Source organism: Martes martes, assembly GCF_963455335.1.
Source record: "Martes martes genome assembly, chromosome: 15".
Lineage (NCBI taxonomy): Eukaryota > Metazoa > Chordata > Mammalia > Carnivora > Mustelidae > Martes > Martes martes.
In genome coordinates this window covers 33,904,425-33,922,637 of record NC_137903.1, presented here as the reverse complement: position 1 = coordinate 33,922,637, position 18,213 = coordinate 33,904,425, and the positions used below count along the sequence as shown (strand labels likewise).

The 18,213-nt window shown below is 54.3% G+C and overlaps 1 protein-coding gene across 1 annotated transcript in view; it reads left to right on the top strand.

Moving 5' to 3' along the window:
* The window catches only part of PLXNA2 (plexin A2), a 182,901-nt gene extending 165,425 nt beyond the window's left edge, over positions 1–17,476 (top strand). Inside the window, exons 20-31 of the mRNA XM_080824370.1 lie at positions 254–396; positions 1,018–1,286; positions 3,234–3,300; positions 3,519–3,665; positions 4,301–4,460; positions 4,833–4,936; positions 8,852–8,951; positions 9,953–10,143; positions 11,526–11,695; positions 14,238–14,450; positions 15,155–15,305; positions 16,956–17,476. Of these exons, the coding sequence (XP_080680496.1) occupies positions 254–396; positions 1,018–1,286; positions 3,234–3,300; positions 3,519–3,665; positions 4,301–4,460; positions 4,833–4,936; positions 8,852–8,951; positions 9,953–10,143; positions 11,526–11,695; positions 14,238–14,450; positions 15,155–15,305; positions 16,956–17,051 (1,811 nt within the window). The 3' untranslated portion in view covers positions 17,052–17,476. The remainder of the gene's footprint in view (positions 1–253; positions 397–1,017; positions 1,287–3,233; positions 3,301–3,518; positions 3,666–4,300; positions 4,461–4,832; positions 4,937–8,851; positions 8,952–9,952; positions 10,144–11,525; positions 11,696–14,237; positions 14,451–15,154; positions 15,306–16,955) is intronic.
* Positions 17,477–18,213: the final 737 nt, after the last annotated feature.

The following is an 18,213-nucleotide window of genomic DNA, read 5'->3' as shown; positions in this document are numbered from 1 at the left end:
ACTTGCAATACCTAGAAAGACACGTCAAAATGATGCAACAGCACAGAAGAAGAAATGACCTAGAAGTGGCCCACATGCCCACCTAAGAAAGGAGGCCTGGAGATAGCTCACCCCTTCTGGAAACGTCCCTTTACAACCCTTCCTGTCTGTACACCACAGGCCCGCCCCTCCTTCACAAACGTCTTCTCCTGCCTTGCCCCTTCCCTGTGCGGGGTGCCCTCCTGAGCCTCCTCATCTCCCTGCACTTTCATAGCCTTTGCTGAGCTCCAGACTGACATCAATGAGCTGACCAGCGACTTGGACCGCTCGGGCATCCCCTACCTGGATTACCGCACCTACGCTATGCGAGTCCTGTTCCCTGGCATCGAGGACCATCCCGTGCTGCGGGAGCTGGAGGTAATCCCTGCCACCCTCCCCGAGTCACGCCCGGGGGAGGCGCAGGGCCTGGGAGTCCTATCCCAGGAAATGCAGCTCAGACCCAGCAGCACAGAGGAAGGTCAGGAATGATGAGGACAAACAGCTGGGAACAGCTTCACCACAACAGGCAGATCTCGGCCAAGGGGGGCACACAGGCTCTTTGGGATGATTCCAGGGGAAGGCTCATTGTCACTTTTTAAATTAATGACTAAATTAATTAGCTAAGATTCTGCCACACTCTCAGATGGATTTAAGGTGGCTTACGGAGAGACGTGATTCTGTGAGGTTTGTTTGTTCATGTGTTGGTTTGTTTTACTAAAGATAATAAATCAGGACAGGGAGGATTAAAGGGAGACTCGTAAACCAAGCGGGTCTGACGGAGTAGATCCTAGTGAATCCCAGGGAAAAGCAGACGGCCCGCACCCCCTCAGAGGGCTCTGCCCGAGCCAGGCCTCCCACCCCAGTGGGCGCGCGGAGCAGAGCGGAGACTGCAGTGACCTGCCATTCCTACCGCGTCCCGGGTTCGGGAGCCCCGCCGCCCTCTCAGGTCGGGGAGGCAGAGGCTGTCCTCTGACGGCGCGCCCGTCCCGTCCACCCCAGGTCCAGGGGAACGGGCAGCAGCACGTGGAGAAGGCCCTGAAGCTCTTCGCGCAGCTCATCAACAACAAGGTGTTCCTGCTCACCTTCATCCGCACGCTGGAGCTGCAGCGCAGCTTCTCCATGCGCGACCGCGGCAACGTGGCCTCGCTCATCATGACGGGCCTGCAGGGCCGCCTGGAGTACGCCACCGACGTCCTCAAGCAGCTGCTCTCTGACCTCATCGAGAAGAATCTGGAGAACAAGAACCACCCCAAGCTGCTGCTCAGGAGGTGGGCCCCGGCGCGCGGGGGGGGCGGGGAGGGCGGGGAGGGCGGCTGGTGTTGGGGGGGAGGGGGGAGGGCCGTGGGGGTGGGGCAGGCACACGCACGCGGGGCGTCTCTGGAGCAGCACGAGGGGCTCCGCACCCCCAGACGCGACCCCGCGCACGACAGCCTGGGTCCGCGCGTCCCACAGCGCTGAGCCTGGTATGCCAGGGCCGCGTCTGCCGGGGCTAAGCGACATGGAGGAGCACGGGCTCGGGGCTCGGCTTGAAGCCCAGCTCCGCCACTCGCCAGCGCTGTGCCCCCGAGCCTGCGACGTGGCCCCTCTGCTTCAGCGTCCTCACGCACGCAGCTGCAGCAGCCACACGCCTCCCGCTGTCTGTCCCTCCGCGTGCCGCTAGCGCCGCGCTGTCCCGCACGGTGGCCACAGGCGGCTATGAACAAAAATGAGATAAAACGTAACGTTCAGTTCTTGTGTCGTGCTCGCGCGTGCCGAGGGCTCGGCCTCCACGTGCTGACCACCAGACTGGCCAGCGCAGTTAGAGAACCTTTCCTTCATCACAGAAGGTTCTGGTGTTCAGCACAGGGCGGGAGAGTTGCGCAGCCTCTCCCTTCTGCGCCCAGTTTCCAGGCCCCAAATCACCAGCCCGAACCACATACCGCCTCCCCAGTTGCCGTTTTCCTAGCAGGAGACAGGGCTGGAGACCTTGGTCTCCCTTCCCCAAGCCCTCCCCCCCTGGACAGGCCCCAGGGAGCCCAGTGGAGCTCTGGGGCGCCTCTGACACCAGGAGTTCGAAGACACTTCCTCCACTTCTCTGCCCTCCTCCTTAGCCTGCTCCTAGGAACAGGTCTCAGGCTCCCAGACCCCACGTGGGGTGAGAAGGGAGGAAGAATGTCTTTGTTTCCTGAGTACTGAGCCCCCATCCAGCCAATCTGAGCATTAGAAACTCTCATTAAGAACTGTTGTATTTAAATTAGAGCTAATCTCAGGCACAATGCCTGGAGAGGGTGCTGGGAGGGGCCCGGGGACAAAGCTACAATTTCTTCTGCCATTGTCACTCTCCCCCAGGCCCAGACTGCTGAGCAGCCCTGGCAAATGCCTGGGATTTACTGAAACCAGAGGGTATAATTTGCGCCACGTGCAGGGTGTTAAAACACCCTTCGGCATCCCCATCACTGAAGATCTGTCATAGCGGCTTTGTTCCTTCCTGAGTCCCCAGATCTGCAGCCCAGGGTGGGGGCTGGGGAGCGCTGGTGTTTGCAGAAGCAGATTCCCTGTCTGCTAAACACTCGTGCCCCCTGCTCTCCACCTGAGCGGCTGGGATCCATGACCCCACAGGACAGCAGGAATGACATGGAACCATGCTTACTGGGGGTCAGTGCTATTTTTAGCCCCTTACATATGCTAACTCATCCAATTCTGACAACAGCCGTGTGGGGTACACACTATTATCATTGTCCCTATTAAGAGATGGGGAAAATGAACCCAGAGGGGTGAAATGACTGGCCCAAAGTCCCATAGCCAGTACGTGGCAGAATCAGGATTGGAATCCAGACAGTCTGATGCTGAGAGGTTAGAGTGGCATGTACTAGGGACCTCCCGGGTATGAAAGTGGAGTATTCAGGCCTGCAGGGTATCCTGAAGGGACAGAGAAACTCTGTTTCTCATCCTGAGGCCAGCAGGAAGTAGGGAGAACCAGGAATTGATAGCCCTGTGGAAATGGAGTACTTGGCACCTTCAGCTGCAGACCCAGAGCACCACTCCGTTTCCACAGGGAATTGAGGCCCAGAAAGAAAAAGCTTCTGGCCCAAGGTCACACTTTCAGCCCTGGTGTCCTGGCTTCCAGCCCTGTGCCCTTTGATGCCCTGTTTGGGCCACGATGCATACGAGCCAGACCCCCCTCTCTGAGACCCCTCCATAAAGGACTGCCCCTCACATCCCTTCTTCCTCCCCAGGACAGAGTCTGTGGCTGAGAAGATGCTGACCAACTGGTTTGCCTTCCTCCTGCACAAGTTCCTGAAGGTGAGAATGGGGGTGAGCCAGGGCCTAGCGTTGCGAGCAAGACGAGGGGCTGCTGTGCCACGGCTGGCCGTGAATGCTGCATGGGGAACCTTCGGGAATAGCAACCTGCCTGGCTAGGGTGCTCCAGAGCAAGGCAGGTCTAGGAGCGTGGTGAGGAGAGGGAGAAGAGGAGTCGGGTGCCCCCCCCCCCACAGCCCACGCCCTGCCTGTGCCCACAGGAATGTGCGGGGGAGCCGCTCTTCATGCTGTACTGCGCCATCAAGCAACAGATGGAGAAGGGCCCCATCGATGCCATCACGGGCGAGGCCCGCTACTCCCTGAGCGAGGACAAGCTCATCCGGCAGCAGATCGAGTACAAGACCCTGGTGAGGAGGCCGGGAACTCAGGGGACACGGCAGACCTCCTGCCTTTGCTCAGTACTCTGCCATCAGAGCACAAAGCCAATCCCAGTGGTCAACAAAGAGGCTGGGAAACAGCCTGGGATCGAATCTGAGGGCCATGCCAAGTGTTCTAGGAGCGGGGCAGACACGCCTGGGCCCCCCCTCCCCATCTCATTTGGTGGGCCCAAAGAGCTCTGTCTGCCTCAGTTTATCCTAGACGATAGGCCAGGGCCAGACCACCTTCTGTTAGGTATGGGGAAATTAGCATTATGGGGGAGAAGATGAATTTGCTAGTTCCTAATATAGAGGCTTTGGAAAGTGGATGGTCAGCCCTTGATACACCTGGAACCATCTCCAAACCCCTAGGACGCCTGGTCCCAGGATGACGGTCGCCCCCAGGCCAACCAGGACCTAGAAAGTAGAGTCTCAATTCTTTGAGAAGGGTAGGCATGACTCAGGTTGTCATTTGGCAGGTGGCAGGAAGGCAAGAGAAACTGAGGCACAGACATTTCTCCTGTAAGAGGGGTAAGCCTTGGAAAGAGGATTCCAAGGCCTTTGCTCCCTCTCCCTCAAGTGACCCCTTAAACACCCATCCTGTTCCCGCTCTATCATCCTTGTAGATCCTGAACTGCGTCAACCCCGACAATGAGAACAGTCCAGAGATCCCAGTGAAGGTATTAAACTGTGACACCATCACACAGGTCAAGGAGAAGATCCTCGATGCCGTCTATAAGAACGTGCCCTACTCCCAGCGGCCAAGGGCCGTTGACATGGACTTGGGTAGGAGGCCTGGCCTTGGAGTGTGGGGGGCAAAGAGTCAAAAAGTGGCTTCCAGGAGGGCATTTGGGCAGTGGGATGGGATGGGGTGAGAAAGTAGGAAGCCACATCCTGCCCAGGAGCCTCCTGGGGCCATGACTAGGTCCTGCCCAGATGAAGGACCACAGGAAGTACTTCTCCCGAGACACTGCCTGCCCACACTTTGCCCCAGCTGTGTTGCTTGACCCCATGGAGCCTATAATGTTTCTAAACACTACGGGTGGCACCAGCTTGGAGCTGGGGTTGCCAGGTCCCTAGAGGAGGCAGGACTGGGTGACCCTGGTTCCTAGGCCCCTGCCTGCTCACCCTGCTACCTGCACCACCCCCTCCACCCAGAGTGGCGTCAAGGCCGGATCGCCCGGGTCGTGCTGCAAGACGAGGACATCACCACTAAGATCGAGGGCGACTGGAAGCGGCTCAACACGCTGATGCATTATCAGGTGAGGGCGGGGCTTTGCCCCACAACCTTTGACCCCCAGACTGTTCCCTTCACTCCATGGTTTGCTCTTAGGCCCTCGGAAGCCATCACCCCTTTCATCCTCCCTCAAAATCTAAATCGGATATTCTCAGCCGTGGTTACCCATTAAAATCACTAGGAAACTTAATAAAAACATGAGTACCCACGGGGCACGTGGGTGGTTCAGCCAGTAAAGCATCTGTCTTTGGCTCAGGTCGTGATTCCAGGGTTCTGGGATCGAGCCCCAAATCAGGCTCTGTGCTCAGTGGGGAGCCTACTTCTTCCTCTCCTCTCCCTCTGCCCACTGCTCTGCCTACTTGTGCTCTCTCTGTCAAATAAATAAATAAAATCTTAAAAAAACAAAACAAAACAAAACTCACGCATGCCCAGACTCCACCCTGAGAAACTGACTTAACTGGTCTGGGAAGGGCAAGGGGTTTCCCTCCTGTGTACCTCCACGTCTGCAGAAAAATTGCATCTTGTGAGGTCCTCCATAAGGACACCAGCCACAGGGATCTGTGGCTTTCTGTCCTCAGCATCTTACTGATGCAGGTACTCACCTGCCATAGAACTGGGGATGAGATAGACTTGTTTTGAGCTCTTGCATTGTGCCATGTACTAGATGGTGTCTTTGGGGAAATTACTCAAGTTCTCTCCCTTCTCAAGTGATCCCCGTACCATAAAGTCATGTGGAATAGATTCAGTACAGGAGACAAAGTGCTCAGTGCATTGGCAGATGCACTGAATGAATTAATAGTAGTAAAAAAAAAAAAAAATCCAGCAAAAGAACAAAAAAATCCAGGAGGGATCTATTCCCATCTCCCCTTCCCTCCCATGGTAACTACTCATGGCTGGGGCTCTCTGTAAGATTAAGCACAGGTAGGCTGGTTGGGATTAGGGGAAAAATACTAAAATAGAAGCAGGAAATGAGAGACACCGAGGGAAATTAAACCAACCAGAAGAAGTGCCTCAGGCTGCAAGACCCTACGGGATTGCCTGAGTAGTAACATTGTCCTCAGTCGTGCCTCACGAGGGGTGGGGACAGAGGCACTGGCAGGCCAGACTGGCAAGCACCGAGTTGCCACGGACCAGGCCACCAGGGGTCCTGAAGGCCATAAGGGCTGGCTGGGAGGCTCTGAGGCACAGAGGAAGCTGGTGGGGGGCACAGGGGCAGCCCCAGAAACACCCCTCTCCAGGCTCCATCCCCCTCGCCTGCGTTAACTCTGACTGCACCTAGCCCCAGGTGGATGGAGTGTGGTGTCTGAGAAGGGTTCAAGGCTTTGCAAGCCATATTTCAACCCCCGTTTCTCCACTCAACAGTGGGATGACTTTAACCTCTTGCAACCTTGGGCTCTTCATTTTTGCAAGATGACATCTGGCTTGCAAAGGTAGTGGGAAGAATTAGAAATAGCAGGTGAGGTCCCTAGGATGGAGACTGTCCCCAGGGTATTAGAACTCCTTCCTGTCCATTCCACCCCACCCCCCTAACAGGGCCTTAGGGCATCCTGGAGAAGACTTGGAATGAACCAGCCTGAGCTGAAGAAGCAAACACAAAAGAGACTGGCCTTATGCCTTTGAATCAGAAGTTTCTCAAGGGCAGGAGGGAGGCCTTTCTTTTCTGTCTGTGATGCCCTAACGCTTGTTACTGGGCTGTCCATCCTAAGGCCCCCAATCAGAATGGAATGCTCTGTTCTTACAGTGCTCCTCATACAGGGCACTTTCAATTCCCCAATGTCATTTCTCATTCATGTATTCATTCATTCCTCAAATATTTACTGAGCTTTCCCAAGTGCAAGGTACTTCCCACATGCAGCCCTGAGTGACAAGGAACAACAGGGATTGTGCTTCCCTCTGGGGGACAGTGATGGTGACGATGATGCTCATAGTAACACTAGTACCAGCACTTCCTGAGTGCCCACTGGGGGCCAAGCCCTGCTGTCAGCCTTCCTGTGTTCCGACTCCTTTGAGCCTCATGACAAACCTAGATGCCATTATTATCCCCAGCGACAAATGAGAAGACAGAGACACAGAGGGGTTAACGGACTTCTCTGAGGTCATGTAGTAAGAGGCAGAGCCCAGGTCAGACCCAGCAGGCAGCCCGGACAGTGAATATTTGCACTGCCTGTCAGTCAAGAGAAAGGAAGGCTAGGACCGAAGATGAGAGACATTTAGTGACAAGACCTGGAATTGGGTTGAACTGTGGTCATTCAAGTCACCTTGTGAATCCTCCAGGTGACAGCAAACCATACATGCAGAATGTAATCTATTCTTCCTGGGAGCATCCTCCCCGGCCCCTGCCAGACTTTCAGAGTATCATTTCTAGGCTGTCAGTGGCAAGGAGAGTTCCTGAAAGACAGAGGTGGAGAGGTCCCCCGCTCAGTTCCAAAGCTGGGAGGATGGTGCGGACCCCTGGGAACCGCCCAGCTAGGAAGGGCTGGAGCCTGGGCCCCTTCCAGGCACCCACAGGAGCCCAAGGCCCTGCAACTTTCTGCCACCAAGTCCAAGCACTGCCCCTGGTGACCCTCCTTGAAGTCAAAGGTCCTGGAAGCCCCTACAGGAGAAAATCTGCATAATCTTAATTAACAAAGAGATGTTAAAAAACTTGCCGGGCTCCCGCAGATTTATAGGGAGGGTAAAATTAAACACCACTACTAAAACCGGCTATCAGGGAATCTCGTTAGCACTAATGTTCCTTTATAGTTTGACTTCCCAACATTTAATTCTTTTTTGGTGGGAGAGAGGGACTGACAATTTAAGACCCAGAAAGATGGTTTTACGACTGGTGCAGCTATAAATCAAACTTATAAAGTTCATAAAAATTGTTAAAATAAAAAATGGTTTAATAGGAATGTTTTATGGCCCATAACATTATTATAGCTGTTTTATTCCCTCTGCGTTAGGGGTTTAATTGGATCGCCACAATTCTGGGGATTCTCCATTTTTATTGGATGGAGGGTAATCTTAAATCAAAATGGCCCCAAATGTCTTCAATATGGCTCCTCATTTATCAGCCCTTTCCCTCCAGGCTGGGTGCTGAGCCTGGGCACCTCACAGAGGAAGGGGAACACACCATCTTTCCCTCTGACTCCCTGAGAGTAGCCACCCTGTTGGTGAAACTCCTCAAGGTGGCCCGAGCAGTATAGGACCCAGGCCAGAGAGAAATCCGTGCCAAAAGGGAAAATGGGCTTCAGACCAGTGTGACTTGAAATAAAATCCCAAATTAAGATATAATGGGGAGAACATGTACTCTGGAATCTGGACAGGCCTGGCTTCAAATATTGGCTGCACCACGTAGTCTCTGTATGACTTTGAAGCTGGTGCTTCGCTCCCTCTCTGCTTCAGTTTCCTCACCTGTAAAATGAGAATAATCGTACGACCCCACAGGGTTGCAGGGAGGCTCAGCCAAGCCCCAGATGTCCAGTAAAAAGATGATGCAAGTCACGCGGGTAACTTGAAATTTTTTGCTAGCCACGTTTAAAAAGTAAAAATAAACTGATGAAATTAGTGTTAACAATATATTTTATCTAACCTAGTTGGTTCTAAGGTAATTATTTCAACATGGAACCAATAGAAAAATTATTAATGAAGTAGTTTGTGTTATTCTGTCCATGCTAACTCATGGAAACCCAGTGTGTATTATGCATTTATAGCATAGTGGTTCGTGTTATAGTTAGTAGTCTGTAGTTATCTCCGTTATGACTGACCGGATTTCAAGTGGGCGATCTGCACAGGTGGCCAATAACTACCATATCGGACATATTGGCAAGCAGCAACCATATTATTTTTAGTATTCCTGAACTCCTTGTGCTCTACCCCATATCTATGTCATTAGCTTCTGGAAGTACTTGACGATGCAATTTCCTGGTTCACCCACGCTGTACCTTTTGTACCCTCTCAGGTGTCAGACAGATCGGTGGTGGCCCTGGTCCCCAAACAGACCTCGTCCTACAACATCCCGGCCTCTGCCAGCATCTCCCGGACATCTATCAGCAGATACGGTGAGGACCAGGAAGGCAGCCTGGGCATCTCAGGGGCAGCTTCCGTGGCCTACCTGGGACCCCTCGCCATCCCTCACGACAGCAGGCAGCCCTTGCAGCTGCCCTCCACCAGTCAAGGACATTTGTGCATCTGCTTCCCCTCCTCCCAAGTGCAGTCACTGCCAGTGCGGCTGTGACCCCAGAGCTGCAGGGGCAGGTGCACCGTGCGCCCTTCCTTGGGCAGCCACCACCTGGTGAAGGAGTGCGAGGGGCCCAGAATCAGGGAGGCACGTGGATGGGGGTTCCGACTTGCCAGTCCCTGTTTGTACCTGTTGTTCTGGATGAGTTATTAACGGTCTCCCTTTACTCTCAAAAGTGTCCCAACTGGGGCAGGAGATGGGGCATCCTAGCCTACCCATCCCTCAGGCTGCTGGGACCCCCAGTGCCCGCCGGGTAATAAGGACAATGCTTCACTCTCTCTTGCTCCATTTCTTCTGCTTCTGTGTATGCAGTAAGGTTTTTGGGCTGTCCAGCTACAGGACACCTCAGGACTGGGCCCAGACATTCCAAAAATGGCTTAGGCAAGTCCATCTCCTAGCCCCCAAGTAAAAAGGACCCACTGACTCCCAAGAGAGGCCATTACAGCTCACGGCTTCTTGGCACCCAGATTTTTCATCAAAGCCCTTATGAAAATATTCGGCTGACATTCTCCCTACTGATTATTCTTTGCTGTGGAAGCATCAGGGGGTGGGGGGGTGGTTCACAAATTCTCAAGGCTCTCTGCAGCTCACAGAATTTCTAAATCTTCTTTTTAAAGAAAAAGGCTTTAGGCTCCTCTGTCCTAATGCCAACCAAGGATCCCCAAATAACCCACCAGATATGAGGTCCCAGGGGTCTCCTTCCAATGGAAACTGGTTTACTCTGAGTGAATGCAGTGGGTGGGCAAAGATTCTAGAAGGATTCTACAAGCAAGGATGGTGAAATCAGTGTCTTATGAGCCTCCACGGCCCCCTTCTCCTCAGACTCCTCCTTCAGGTACACAGGCAGTCCCGACAGCCTGCGGTCTCGAGCCCCCATGATCACCCCAGACCTGGAGAGCGGGGTTAAGGTGTGGCATCTGGTGAAGAACCATGACCATGGGGACCAGAAGGAGGGTGACCGGGGCAGCAAGATGGTATCTGAGATCTACTTGACCCGGCTACTGGCCACCAAGGTAAACTCCTGTTCTGCCCAGCCCGGGGAGGGCACCTCAGAGGGGTACGTCCTGCCCACCCTCCACCCCCACCCTCAGCATAAGGGTGTCGTGGAATCTGTCCTTTAAGGGGACCCATTCAGACAAGCAGGTCCAGGTCCCAGAGCAGGCTTTCCAGAGGTTCAGGCCACTGTGGTTCTCTGCCCGTTGGCAAAAATTGCAATAATATCATTGCCCCTGGCCCACCCCTCAAGCCCACCATTACTCTTCAGAGGAGCTGCTCTCATCTCTGGGTTCCTGCGCCTTTGAGGAAAATGTTGGGGTTTTCTTATTGGTGTTAGCTGGACAGATAGACCAGCGCCCACCAACACTGCCTTTTCCACCCACTTTCTGGCCGCAGTGGGAGGGACAGCACAAAGGCCGGGTCCTGCCGGTAATCAGAGAGAAGGCTCCCCCTTCCCTGTCCCATCCCATTGGCCCCCAAATGCTGATGGAGGGGAGGTAGCCACAGTCCTAGAAGCTAGGATCTAAAGCTATCTTCCAGCTTCCCAAGCAGAGAACACATCTGCCTGTAAGTATGGCAATTCTATGGCCAGCACAGGTCAGATTTCAAATACTCTCCCCCACTGACCCCACAAAAATGCTGCTGAAATTCTCCCACAGTGGCATCCAAGTTACAGCTCTGACTTGCTCCCAAAAGGGACATAGAAATACACCCTCAGACCATATGCCTCGAATTTTGCTTTTCCTAATATGCTAATAAGAGACCAATAGAGCCACCAGAAAAGATTGGACATTTTCCTAACCTTCAGAGGTGTTCCTTGAACCTGTAAACTGGGGGACCCAGGCCCAGCTTTGTCCCTGCCCAGAGACCCTCCAGAGCCCTGTGGGTCGGGTCTGCACCTGGGTATTCTTGGCTTTGGACCCTTGACCTGCAGCACCGAGGCCATGCGTATGGCAAACCTCTGTGCACCTTTCAGTAAGACCCTCTGCAGCCCTGCCAGGAGGCTCGTGGTCTCCAGCTCGGTCTTCAGACACCCTCTTTTCCCAGCACGCGCCCACCAGTCCCTGTGGGCAGCCGGGGCTCAGAGCCCTCACTGTCTACGGAGATAACCCAAGCACATTCCCGCCTGGCACGGACACAGGCATAGATGGGGCATGTGGCTGCGGGTTGGAGGAGAGATTCTTCCCAGGAATCTGCAGCCTCTTCAGTCCCTCCCACCTCCCCGACACCCCAGCGGCCCCCTCCCCACCCCCACCATGCTGTCTGCACAGCCTGGCGCCGCAGACGAATTTCCAAGGCAGGATCTGTCCAAGGCACCATCTGGTCTGCCCGTCTGCTGCCTGCACCCCCACTTTCCCCCGCCCTCCCCCTCACTCTCGCCCCCCCGCCCCTCCCCCAGGGCACCCTGCAGAAGTTTGTGGATGACTTGTTTGAGACCTTGTTCAGCACGGTGCACCGAGGCAGTGCTCTGCCCTTGGCCATCAAGTACATGTTTGACTTCCTGGATGAGCAGGCGGACAGACACGGCATCCACGACACAGACGTGCGGCACACCTGGAAAAGCAACTGGTAAGCCCTCGGGGAGCCCGGGGTGGGGGTGGTGGCTACAGCCGGGAGAGGCTGCAAGCTGGGGGAGGTGGGGCCGGCAGGGACGAGGGGGATGGGGGAGCCGTGCTCCGCGGTGGCTGGTTAACCCGAAGTTCCCAGAACAAACAGCGGACATGTGCTCTGCAGAGCCCACGTGGGCCCTGGGCCACGGGCGTCAAGGGGGGCCAGCCTGGCCGAGGACCTGGCACCGGGACATGGGCTTGAGCTCTGCCCTTTCAGGCCGAGAACCTTTCCCAGGCAGCACTTCCTCCCTGACTCTGAGCCCTCTGGTTCTCAGGAAGTGTTGCTGGAGGAACCTGAAGGGTCACACTGGACACCTAGTGGCCAAGCTGTGAAGCCAGGCAGCATCAGGCATTCTGGGTGGGGTAGAGCCCAAGGCACCTCATCCTGAGACGGGAAAACCCTGACGTGAACGTAGATCCCTGGGGAGAGAGCTTGCCCTTGCTACCGACTCGAGCCCGCCAACCAGGGGAATGTCATGGCAAACTTGACCCCTGAAGGCCAAGTGATGACCCCCGGTGCCAGGGGTTTTGGGAAGCAGCAGGCAGGATGAGTCCTGTAGGCCTGACTGCCTAGTCTCCCTAAGGTAAACCCCGCAGCCCCACACAGCAGTGGGAGAAGGGGCTTCCACAGGCCCCCGCAGACATCTTTTCTCTCCTGGGTTTGAGATCTAGACCACAGACCGAGCTGAGGACTGGCTTTAGGGTCAGACAGGGCCTGGCCGAGAGCCGGAGTCAAAAACTTTCCTCCAGAAAAGAACCCCGAGAAGGGCGAGAGGAGGTCTGGGCATTTGGGTTGGGCAAGCAGCCCGCACAGCTGCCTGGAGTCAGCGATCTCCTCAGAAAACAGAGCCGACACAGATGGGCCCCGGCTGTTATTTGGGAATCAAAAATCCTAGCAACCAGCAAAACACTTTGGAAAAACCCAAACCCCTATAATCCTTTCTTCTTCAAGACGCTGTGGTTGCTGGCCCTCTGGAGTCTGCAACTTTGATCACGGGGGAGTGAAATGGGGAGACTCTGGTGGTCGTGGGTGAGGAGCCCACGGCCCGCTTCACCGGGCGGGGCCTTTCGTCTGCATTCCCAGCGGCAGGGCCGTGGCTGTCTCCTTGGCTTTGGAAGGCTCCCCAGCCTGGCACTGGAAGTGTGCAATCTCAGGGAGAGGAAGAGAAAGTTCTGGATCATCCCCATCTCGCTGCCTTCTGTTGCCAGATAGGCCCAGCTCATAGAAATGTCCTACCCTGGAGTTGTGGCAGGAAGGGTCCCCTTATCCAGACCTCAAGTAGCTAATGTCCAAGGAAAGACTATTAGAAGCTCCCTGAAGCTGCCAGGGAATGGGAGGGTGGAAGAGATGAGTCACTTCTCAGCCCAGGCAGCTCCTCCCCGGCTGCGGAAAAGAGCCATCCTGTTCTCCTTTGGAAGATAAGCGGAAATCATCCTGGAAGGACTTGGAATGGGCAAAGTGGATCTTCCCAAGACTTGGCATGATGGAGACATTTGGGAACATTCGGGGCGCTTGAGGGTCAAGAGGAGATGAAGAAGGGGAGATGAGGGGTAGGCTGAATTTCTGGAATGTCATCTCAGGCCAGAAGGACAAGCCAGGGAACAAAGACCATTCCACAGAGAAGCCCAGCAGTTAGGGCCCTGAAGGCAGCTGGAGGAGAAGGCCAAGTTGGAAAACGCACAGAAACAGCAGCTGTCATGATTTTGAAGGGGAGTAAATGGGCTGAGCCTCCTTAAGGCCTCAGAAGCAGAGAAAACCCATTCTGCTCTGGTTATAAATTCCCAAGTTGCAAGAAGGAGCACTCCTAATGACTGATCAGTTCCTCTTGGGGTGGGAAAAACTTAGAGCTGCAGTGAGTTCATTCCCAGCAGGCCAACAATGGCTTCCTCTCCTCCCGCTGCCCCTGCCCAGAGAGGAGAGAGCCCTGGGGAGAGCCCTGAAAGAGCTGTCCCCAGGGGGGCCCACCGCTCAGCCCCAGTGGGCCTGGCCAGCCCTGGGAAGCAGCGCAAGGGGCCAGGCTGGGCGGGGAGCACAGGTGGGGCCCTTTGTGCGGGTTCCCAGGCAGCGCCTGGGGCTGCGGGCTGCTGCGTCTTTCAGGACAATGACTGCGGGCACTGCAGAGGGACTCTAGTCTGGTGGCTTTGTCTGAAGCTCCGAGAAAATTACGCAGTTCTCTGTCCTTGGGCTTCCCTGGGGGCCCGGAGGCCTTTGGGAAAAGCTGCCTGGATGGAACAGAACCCAGCCATGTCTACCCCGAGGTGGTCAAGGCTCAGGGTCAGCACCCAGTTAGCGTAGAGTGCCGCCCCCTCCCTTGCCTCCGGGTCAGGAGCAGCTTAGACTAGATTCGCAGCCCTGGCCGGAACAGCTCTCTGTGGTTTCATTCCCTTGCCCTCGGGGGAGAGAATTACTACTCGTACAGGGAGGAGAGGAATGTTGGTGGACACCATCAGGGGTGTGGCCGAGGTTCAGCCCTCAGGGTCTGTTCTGCCTTTCCCTGCAGCCTCCCCCTGCGCTTCTGGGTGAACGTGATCAAGAACCCCCAGTTTGTGTTCGACATTCACAAGGGCAGCATCACAGACGCCTGTCTGTCTGTGGTGGCCCAGACCTTCATGGACTCCTGCTCCACATCAGAGCACCGGCTGGGCAAGGACTCCCCCTCCAACAAGCTACTCTATGCCAAGGACATCCCCAGCTACAAGAGCTGGGTGGAGAGGTCAGTAGCCCCCCGGGACAGGCCCTCACCCCAGTCTGTCTGCACCATCCCCCATCCCACAGGCCTCACTGACTGAGGATTCACAGCCCACAGCCATATTTGTGGTACCCTTGGATCTCAGGCTCCCATCCTTCCCCCTTATCCAAACTTCTGCTGGGGGGAGAAGGGGAAATTTTTGCCCTTGGAGGTCAGATCATTATCATTCTGATTACCTTTTATTGAGCACCTGCTAAGCAACCAGTGCTGTGATAAAGATTTTTTTATCTATCATTAAAATATCCAAGGGAGTTGCAAAGTAAATATTACCCTCCCCATTTTACTGATGAGGAGACTGAGGTTCAGAGAGGCTAAGTAACTTGCCCAAGGTCACACAGCTAGCAAGTAGTAGATCTGAGAATTGGAAGACAAGGAATCCAATCAGAGTCTGGTCAACATCAGGGCTTTTAAACATTCTGGGAGGTCTGGGGGGGGGGGGTGGCCCTGCAGTGGAAGCTCCCAGCTGGATGGAGTCTGGCCTAGTGAGCACCAGTCTCCGGGCCTCAACCTTAGCTTGAGGCAAAGAACCAGAGGAAAACCTATCAGAAGAGAAGTAAGGAGGCAGGAGCAACTGGGGGCACCCGGTGCTCTCAAGGGGCCTGAGGTTGGAGTCCTGCAGGTGAGTGGGTGCCGGGTCCCCGCTAAGGAGCCTGTCCTCTCTACGCCAGATACTACGCAGACATCGCCAAGCTCCCAGCCATCAGCGACCAGGACATGAATGCCTACCTGGCTGAGCAGTCCCGCCTGCACGCGGTGGAGTTCAATATGCTGAGCGCCCTCAATGAGATCTACTCCTACGTCAGCAAGTACAGTGAAGAGGTAAGGTGGGGCCTGGGAGGGGACAGAGGGCCACACGCAGCTGGGGGGCAGCTACACAGAACACCGGGCTCAGCCAGTCAATAATAGCAACAGAGGCTAATTTAGACGACGAGGTCATGGAGTCAAAAACCCATGAGCTCAGGGGGCACCTGGGTGGCTCAGTGAGTTAAAGCCTCTGCCTTCAGCTCAGGTCCTGATCCCAGGGTCCTGGGATGGAGCCCTGCATCGGGCTCTCTGCTCAGCAGGAAGCCTGCTTCCCTTTCTCTCTCTTTCTCTGCCTGCCTCTCTGCCTACTTGTGATCTCTGTCAAATAAATAAATAAAAATCTTTTAAAATGCAATTTTAGTTCAAGGCAAAGACTCAGAGAAGAAGGAGGCAATGGCAATGGCACGGTAGAAATAAGGAGAGGACAGTGATGATAGGAAGCCCAGGCGGTGGGAAGAAGCTGTATTCCAGCCTCCCTAACACTGAGGCTAAGGCCATGTTTGATCCCCCTTCCCCAGAGTTCCTTGAGAAGGTGACGTGGAGGCATTGTCCCTGGAAGTTTTCCATGGCCTGGGTGGACAGAGAGCTAGAAGAGGATAAGAAAGAAAGGAAAGGGGTGCCTGGGTGGCTCAGTGGGTTAAGTCTCTGCCTTCAGCTCAGGTCATGATCTCAGGTTCTGGGATTGAGCCCCACATCAGGCTCTCTGCTCAGCAGGGAGCCTGCTTCCTCCTCTCTCTCTGCCTCCTTCTCTACCTACTTGTGATCTCTGTCTGTCAAATAAATAAATTAAATCTTTAAAAAAGAAAGGAAAAAAAAAAACCCATGAGCTCAAAACTCATTCCCATTCCCTTAGGTGGCAGCCTCTCCTCTCCAATTCACCCTGCACTTTCTTACACATTTCATTGTCTTTCACTCATTGTCAACACAATCAGTAACACTTTTAATAACATAATTGTTGTTTCTTTCAAAGTGTTGTACACCTAATTTCATCCTCTCTCAAACAATGAATCAGACTCTTCTTTGCACTTGGGGCAGACGCTGGCAGCCACGTTTCAGGCACGCAGGCGGACCTTAACGTGAGCAGAGGTCGCACAGGACAGCCCCGGAGAATTTCCAAGGCACGCATTGGCATTGTCCTTGAACTTAGCATTAGTGCCAATAATAATAATAATAACGGTAATAGCTAATATTTACATAGCACTTTGTCAAATATGCCAAATATCATTTGAAACTCGTTATTTTAAGATATATACATATATTGGGGTACCTGGGTGGCTCAGTGGGTTAAAGCCTCTGCCTTCAGCTCAGGTCCCAATCCCAGGGTCCTGGGATTGAGCCCCACATTGGGCTCTCTGCTCGGCAGGGAGCCTGCTTCCTCCTCTCTCTCTCTCTCTCTCTCTGCCTGCCTTTCTGCCTACTTGTGATCTCTGTGAAATAAATAAATAAAATCTTAAAAAGAAGAGACATACTTATATATGCACACATGCCCACATATACAGACCCGTGCATACATACATGTATTCACTCAGTCCTTCAGAGTATCCCCAGTTGTGTCATGAAACACCAGAACGGCAAGGCAGGGAGAGGGATGAAGGATTTGGCCAGTGGCTTCCTCTACCGAAACTGAGTCCTGAAGTCTTCCCCGCCTTTGGTTTCGCTCCCCAGCTCATCGGGGCCCTGGAGCAGGACGAGCAGGCCCGGCGACAGCGGCTGGCGTACAAGGTGGAGCAGCTCATAAGTGCTATGTCCATCGACAGCTGAGAGACGGAGCCGCACGTTCCCAGGAAGAGGGGCCGGTGAAAGCTGTCACACTGGGCGTCTCAGAAGGAAGGACAAGTGAAGGGGAGCAGACCCCAGAGCTTGCTGTCCCCTGAGACCCCGTCCTGGGGAGAGGGGAGGGCCCCTCCCCCCCACGCCAGCCACGGCCCGTCCCCGCGGCCCCTGCCAGGAGAGACCGCGGGTATCGTCCACCCACAGGAACCACGGAGAGAAGCAGGGGGCACAGAGAAGGTGGTTCTTCAAGCCGAGAGGCATGAACTGGGGAACGGTTCTGCCTCTGTGACTGCTGCTTTGCATGAAAACTCATTTGATGTATATTGGGGAAATAATGAGAACTTTATTTAATTTTTTTTAAGAAAAAGGAAAAAAAAAACAGAAATAAAACAAAACAAAAAGCCTCCCTGTTCATCCCGTACCACTTCTGTTTCAATCTGATGTCCGTCCCATTCCTTCTCCCCGTCCTCCCCCTCTTCCTCAAATGACTCCTATTTCCAAATACCAGAAAAAGCCTGCAAAGAGAAGCTGGGAGGAATTGGAAGGGAAGTGATCATTTGCTTTCCCTTGAGATGACAAGAACATGAGAAGGAGGAGAAGAATGAGCACAAGTTCACACCAAACACTTCGCAAAAATAGAGGCCTGGACAACCTGGAATCATCCCAGCGGCCCTAGGACCGTGGCAAGTACTGAACTTAGCACTGACCGTGGGGCCGCCGAGGGTCTCAGCCTGGCTGCCCCGGAAAGGAGCTTTATGGACCACACACCTGTATATTCTCATCTCTGGAGAGGAGATCTGTGTCTGTAGGGTACCAATGCTTTCTGCTACTGGTTTTTGTTTGTTTGTTTGTTTGTTTTTCTTTTATTTAATCTCAAACCTCAAGAAATGAAGAGCTGACCTTTGGTACTTTTCCCTTTGGTTCCCCTAAATTTACTATCAGAAGTAGGGGAGAGGTGGGCCTCTCCCAGACCAGACACCTGGCCTCCCTGAGGACACTGGGCAGCTTTGCCTTACATCAGTCCCTGTCATCAACCAGGCCCCCTGGGGAGGAGTCTGGTGTGTGTGGCCCCGGCCTCCAGGAGATCCCATCTGGTCGCTGATTTGGGGACATGAGTGTTTGGTTTTAAGTTCTACTCCAATCTGCCGGG